Source organism: Lactuca saligna, chromosome 3 (assembly GCF_052625555.1).
Source record: "Lactuca saligna cultivar CGN05327 chromosome 3, ASM5262555v1, whole genome shotgun sequence".
NCBI classification, from domain to species: Eukaryota; Viridiplantae; Streptophyta; class Magnoliopsida; order Asterales; family Asteraceae; genus Lactuca; species Lactuca saligna.
This window is the reverse complement of record NC_136419.1, coordinates 113,462,337-113,469,836: the sequence shown is the minus strand read 5'-3', so window position 1 is coordinate 113,469,836 and position 7,500 is coordinate 113,462,337. Positions and strand designations below refer to the sequence as shown.

The window sequence follows — 7,500 nt, the reverse complement described above, 5'->3', positions numbered from 1 at the left end:
ATGGAGGAATATATGATCCCTTATCTAATGGACGCATCATTGACTAGGTCGGAGTTCGACAACGACTTTTAAGAGTTACAATTGCTAGTCGGGTAGTGGAGTCGTACTTGCAATAATAGTTATTAGACTTATCCAAGTAGGAGACTGTTGGATTAGTGTCTAAGTCCATAACTATATTTGGTATGTACTTGACCCGAGAGTACCATGGTCTATTTGGGTTGCATATCACCATGACAGTTTGATAGGATAGACTTTTGAGAAAAGGTTATTTATGATTTGTAAATATATTATAAGTTCTAATATATTAATATGAAATCATATTATTTAATTAGTATTGATCAAGAATTAGTTTGGAATTAAAATTTTGTGATCAAAAGAGACTAGTTAAATAAATAGGGATTGATTTGGTAAATCATTCATTCTTGTAAAGTGGGCTTATGATCCATAGTTGTTTATGTTGGGCTAAATCCATGTGGTGACCCATGGATACTACATGGAAGTTAAAGCCCATGGAGCCTAAGGAATGTGGAAAGTGATGCAAATTAGGGTTTGCATGGTGTAAACCTAATAAAGCCCCACTATATAAGGAGCCCTTAGGCTCCAAAATTGTGCATTAGTTCTTGAAAGATCATTGAGCCGATTTTGGTGTGTGGATATTCTCTCAAAAGTCATCCTTTGTCCAAAGGTGTGTAGTGACTCCATTTGAGGCATTCACACTATTGGTGCTAAGTTCTTAAAGGCCAAAACTACAAGCTACAACAAAGAGGTAATTCTACAACTCATTTCTATGATGTTTATGCTAGTTGTAGGCTTAAAGCTTTGGAAACAATATTGCATGTATAATTAGAGAAAACATAGATCCAAAGCTTTTAGGGTTGCATGTACACCATAGGAGTGTTAGAATGCTCAAAACCCTTCAGTAGACTCATTGGTGTAATGCCCAGTCTTCCCACACTTGTAACAAGTCACTTCCCTGTCACATTTTCCAAAGTACTTCTTTTTTCACTTCTCACACCATCTTGCTTCACATCCTCCTCCTCAAAATTTTTTAGAACTAGACTTCTCACACCATCTTGCTTCACATCCTCCTCCTCAAAAAAAATTTAGAACTAGACTTAGAGAACTTGATCTTCTTATTGGACCTTGAAGATCCTTCAAACTTCCTTTTCTCTCCTACCTCAACTCTCTCCAGACCCTTCTCCCTTAATTGGCTCTCGACATTCTAGGCGCTCTAACGGTTGTCTTCAAAATGCTTGCCATTTTTACTGTTGGGCCAAAGTATGATGGCAATTCGTTAGCAAACTTCTCTATCTTGGAGAGTTCAATAGGCACCAAGTAGGGGAATAACCTCATTCTCTCGGTGAATACAGTGGCATAGTCATCAACACTCATCTTCCCTTTCTTCAGGTTTTGAAACTCGTTGTTTAGGTCTATCATATCTACTTCTGAGCAGTAATGCATTTTCAACTGCTCCATGAATGCTTCCCAAGACATCCTCAGGGATTCTCCTCATGACATTGTATTTGCCAATAACTTCCACTAGCTTAAAACTCCTATCTTTAGTTGTCTGACTGTAATGACGGTTTTCTGCTTGTTACTGTAGTTGCAGCTTTCAAATACCATTTCCATCTCGAAGATCCAGTCCATAATCTCCACTGGCTTTGGGCTTCCAAAAAGACTTGGTGGTTTGGCACCCAAGAAGTTCTTATACATACGTACATCCCTATCAATCCCTTTCTCTGGGTCGTTCCTCCTTACCACTTGGGGTTCCACTTGACTCACAGTACGGTGTAATTTCCTTCCTCATACTGTTCAATGTTCAGCTCAGGTTGTACAATGGGTACAGTAGGTTTATCCCTATCATGCAACATTTGTCTCATCTCCTCTCTTTGTCCGACCATCATAGCCCGAATCATTGCTTGGACTCCTGCCATCGTGATAGGCTCGAGTGCAACTGCTACTTCCAGTGCACGCTCAATCACTGGTTGCTGATTACCATTAGCATTTCCGAATCCGATTCAGGTTCTCTCCATGTCGATCTGTACACCAAAACAGGCGAATTTAGATATCTATTTACGATAGACGTTTAAATCCTCCTCGTTTCTTGGAAAATTTACATGCCATTTCCAATATTGTAGTCAAATGTTTAGAAATCCGAGCACATAAAGTTTCCATATCTGGTCGACAATAGATTATAGATCCGATCAAATAATAACACAAATCATTTAGCACATAAAAGCGATTTAGGCATCATTCCTAAAATAAGCTAGTGCTCATGTCTATATATTTCCCAAATATAGCAGACACTCATCTCACAATCATCACTTAGCATTCTAAGTTTAAGCCTAGAAATCTTACAAATTCCTAGTTCTCTTAAACTAATGCTCTGATACCAACTATGACATCCCCAATTTCACGGTCATAAAAATTGATTTGTTTATGCTTTATTTAAAAATCAGAGTATTCTTTTGAAGAATAATATTGTGGAATTTGTTCCCAAAAATATGATAAATATATTATGAAATAGTTTCCGAAGAAATGTATTTTTCATTATATTAAAAAACATTAGGATGCTATCGTTAATACAGTACATAAGCATAAACATAAACAGTACATGCCTTACAGACATTTATTATTCTAAAGGCCTATAATCCATAGATCTCTCATCAGATCATCACTCATGTACTCTTTTGCCACCACATGTATACAAGAAACTGAGTGGATCGGGCTTGGGAGCCTAGTGAACACTTAGGGTTTTCAACCCACAATAATTAAGTTCTTTAATTTCATCAAATCATTCAACCCGGTTACCTGTTCCTGTTATCCTCACTTTCTGTCCCTATAGCATCTAATTTAAGGGACCTATCCTAAGGATTATCATCAGGATGGACTACACTGCTTAGGGAATTCCTCAGCAATATATATCAATAAGGAAACCATGAGGGTGGCGGAGTACACCTGGTGAACACGTAGTTCAAAAGCACCTAAAGGTTGTGAGACTGCTAGCGTTCCACTAGACCGTCTACAATAGTTTGTGGTCGTCATCTATACTATGCTAAATGACTAAATCAACTTAAACATCAAGGCCTCTCATCATTTATTTCATCATCTATATCATGTACCCATCTTTACCCATCATAATTATAGGTATAAAATACATATACAGTTTAAATCGAATAAAACATGTAGATTTTGTTCATCCAGCATAGATATCAAGAACACAAATAATATCAACACATAGAACGTAATTTATATTAAATACTTTATATCTATGTGTAAGATGAAAGTAATTATGGACTCACTTGTTAAAGTGATGACTCGAAATTCAGACAACGCTTTGCTTCTAACAATTTTCTTTTCTTTCGACGAAACCTAATATTATTATCACTAAGTTTAGTCTAATATTTATTGCGACTAAACATTAGTCTAGATTCATCATTAACTCAAAGTCAACTTTCATGATCTATCAAGTAAGGAACAACCATGTAGGATCATATCGGAGGTAGGGTCTGTTTGGTATACAAAGTATACTGTTTGGAAAGCCTACTTTAAACACCTCACTAAATCACAACCTAGACATCATCCCTATAAGTAGATCAATCAATATAATGACTTTGAATCACTGATATATCTTCTTTAATCGTTCATAATAACATAATGAACTTAAACATAAGTTATACTTAAAGTAGGGTAAGCATAACTCACTTACAATGGGGGGTTTAGCGACGAACCAGGCTCTGCTCGGGTATAAATTCTGAACCCAAAGCTCTTTTTATCGGGGCCTTCTAGCGCTCCAGAACTCGCCTCAAACACTTAGGAAGTGCTGCGGGTGGGGGGTTGCGAGTAATTGGGAGAAGAGAATTGGAAAGGTGTGAAGAAAATGTGAGATTTGCGCCTCTATTTACTATAATTCTTCACTTGTAACCCTGTACTTTATAAAATAACATTTTCCATCCCATTATTTTTTAAAATATTATTTTGACCGTCTCCACTTTGAACTTTATAAAATATCACATTTATCCATTTATTTTCTAAACTTTCGTATTTACCATCGCACGTATCCTTCTTCTACTTTCGCTAAAAGTTCATTTCATAATGCACATTGTACATGCGTATAATACATATTTCATATTACCTTTTATACTTCAATCCTTTAATTTAGTATAATTCTTTATATGCAATCATTCTATTTTGTAAAATGATACTTTTTATCCCATTATTTTTTAAAAGATCACTTTAACTTCTCAACTTTGAACTTTATAAAATATAATATATATTCCTTTATTTTATAAGTTGCATGTTTGCCCCGTCCATGTAGAGTACATTTTCCAATCATTCCTCTCACACATTGTCGTCGTCGCATCGTGCAGCCGGGTAAACATCTAATTTATGTTAACAATAAGTAAAAAAGACATCTTCATTAATATATATCTCAAATATCTAATGTATTTATCAAGTCATTTAATTAAAAATGAAGTCAACCAATCATGGTACCAAGATCAATTTCAACTTTTGATAATCATGTTTCGTATTGATTTTTAAACTTATTTTTCTCGCAATTCCCATTTCCCAACCTGGCACATACAACCCGAATATGATAAGACGTACAATTCACATTAAAATTGAAAACTTTGACACTATAACTACTAAATGGTTGTGCTATAATTACCCCTCGTTCACTCACATACAATTTCACAAAAAAAAGGTGTTACACTCATATAAGAGGGTACACAACATTGGGGTTATAAAAATTGCCCTACTTAAAACCGAGAACTCTCGACCATTTTTACATGTACTAAAAACTATGTGCTATGTCATGGGTGCTATTGACTATAAACTTAAATATAGACCTTTAAACATTGATCTTAAAAAATATATTCTCTGTAATATAAAAATAACCTCCAAATATATTTCTAATAAAAAATCAGATAAAAAACATATTCTGCATGCAAGTTATCTTATCCATTTATAAATTGTACCAAAGCGAAAGGATAAGGACATAAAAATGACTTGGAAACAACTACCTTTAGCTTAGTTGCCAATCTGGCAAAATATTTGTTCTCTTTGTTTTCTTTTTTTTTTCTTGCTTCCATTCTTTTGCTTCAAGTGATGTCAACACTCACAACCAATTATTACAAGGTTAATCTGTTCTATATTTTTAACAATCAATTTAACAAGAACAAGCCTTTTTTTTTTCTTTTCAAATCCAAAACCATGTTGTTTTAAGCATAACATTTTCAAATTAAGACCCATAAAGATTGTTTTATGAAATGATTCCATTGTTTTCTATTTTTTTTGGGTTTCACCCCCATGCACTCTAATTGCAAACTACAACTTCACTATTCCATTGCCAACTTGTATACAATTGACCAAAAAGATTCAAAATACAAGATTTATTCTTTAGAAACACAATATGAAACAATCAAAACTTTTTATTAGTACCTACATTGTCCTTGTGACACCTCCTTTAGATTGATATCAACAAGTCTATGAATATCAGGAATAAAATCACTCTCCATCACTTTGCTTTCGGTTTTGTTATGGACCCTTTCATGTTTAGCCAAACCTTGAATTGACACATATCCTTTGAAGCAAATCGGGCATTTATAGTCCTTTGATCTTCTTTTTAACTCGATGGATATCTCAGAATCAGTAAAATCTTGACCAATTGACTTGGACTTCACTAGAGTTGACCCGAATCGACCCGTATTAACTTGACCCGACCTGCCCCCCAAAACCAAATCTTTTCTCAAACCCAATTCGGAATTGCTCTTGAATTTACAAAACTCCATTGACCCATCGTCCAAAAAGTCAACTCCAACAGTCTTTTCAAGAGTTCTTGAATAGCCATGTGAAATTACGGATTTAACCCTATCCAAACTTCTAACTCCCCTAGAAAGCATCATCAAGTTCAACGCCGCTTCTACAACTTCGTCATCATTGGAAAAGCTCAAACTAGTGGAAATGTGATTAGGCTTAGGAGACTTGTACCTTGTGCATGATCTCTTTTTTCTTACAGGGTTTGCTACTCCGTCGTCATCATCTTGTTCATGTTCGTGTTCATCTGATGACGAAAATGCAGATGATTCATCCAACGGCTGAGATCTTTTGATGGAATGACATCGCATGTGACCATACAAAGCCTTCACTGAATCAAAACCTTTACCACATTTTTCACACACAGTGTTCTTGATCGATTCTTTTCTAGAATGACATCTTTTGTGTGAAGCAAAAGCTTTTGATGAATTTGGATTTGAATTTGAACTCGAAACCCTCCATGATCTTTTAGGGTTCTCTCTTAGAACGTACACGTTAGCGCCATAATCTTGGTCAAAATCAGTTGTTTGTTGACTTCTATTTTCGTCGTTATCATCATCAAAATCAAGACACTTGTCGCCATTAACGACTTCATGATCAGGTTCTTGAATCCCATGTTTTCTGCCATTAGAATCATAAGCTTCGTAAATACCCAATCGCTGTTGACTCATTTTGATTAATTCGCTATCTTCTTCATCAAGACGCTTTCCGACATTGATAACTTCTCGATCATGTTCTTGAATACCCTGTTTTCTGCCATTAGGATGATAATCTTGATCAAAACATTTACTTTTCTTGATTACGTGATCATCATCATCATCAGCATCATCATCAAAAATATGAACACCCTTTTCGCGATTAATAGCTTCTTGATCATTTTCTCGAGTACCCTTTTTTCTGCTAGCTGAAATTAACGCTAAATGACCCCTCATATGACCTCCCAGCTTCTTCCCATTCGAAAAACTTTGTTCACAATATCTGCACACATGAATCTTCTGTTCATGATCTTGTTTCATGATTCAAGATCCAGAATACCCAGATTGAAATTCAGCAGAAAAAACGAAGAAAACAGAGGAAACTAGCAAAAACGAAAACCCCTAAATTTTAGGAAACGATAAACCCTAAATCGAATTTGTTAAGATCATGGAGAACAAAAGGCTAATCTGATCACATGAATGGAATCCATTTGGTAAAGACTGGATCTTGGGGAAGCCCAAGATCGATTTTACTCTCTCTCTCTCTCTCTCTCTCTAAAGCGTATTCTCACTCACGCACACATACGCTTGGTAGTTATGACTTATGATCTGTGACTTTAAAATATACAACGAAAAAAAAATATTTTATGAAGTATGGGAATTACCTTTACTATGAAAATATATAAAAACAGATCATATAAGTTTTTAAATTTGCAACATTTATTATTATATAAAAGTTGTAACGTTGGTTGTGTAGTATTACTAGTATTTTCGTATAAATTATCAATAAGAATAATGAATTCAAAGCCTTCCAACTATTAAAATTACAAAAATCTCACATAAATTTGAACATATAATAGTAACACTACCAAGTTATCAATTTAGTTTTATTAGCCCCAAGTTTCATGTGATATGATTATTATAGTATTTGCTTTTTTTTTCTTTTTAATAAATTACAGAAATGGTCCTTATTGTTATTTCAGTTGAA

At 34.7% G+C, this 7,500-nt stretch overlaps 1 protein-coding gene across 1 annotated transcript; it reads right to left on the bottom strand.

Moving 5' to 3' along the window:
* Positions 1-5,365: 5,365 nt before the first annotated feature.
* Positions 5,366-7,115, bottom strand: LOC145037142 (uncharacterized). The gene has a single exon (XM_078985728.1). The coding sequence runs from the start codon at positions 6,831-6,833 to the stop codon at positions 5,436-5,438; it is 1,398 nt and encodes a 465-aa protein (XP_078841854.1). The 5' UTR covers positions 6,834-7,115; the 3' UTR covers positions 5,366-5,435.
* Positions 7,116-7,500: the final 385 nt, after the last annotated feature.

Excerpts from the sequence above, each read along its gene's own strand:
- LOC145037142 (XM_078985728.1), bottom strand. The coding sequence starts at position 6,833 with ATGAAACAAGATCATGAACAGAAGATTCATGTGTGCAGATATTGTGAA.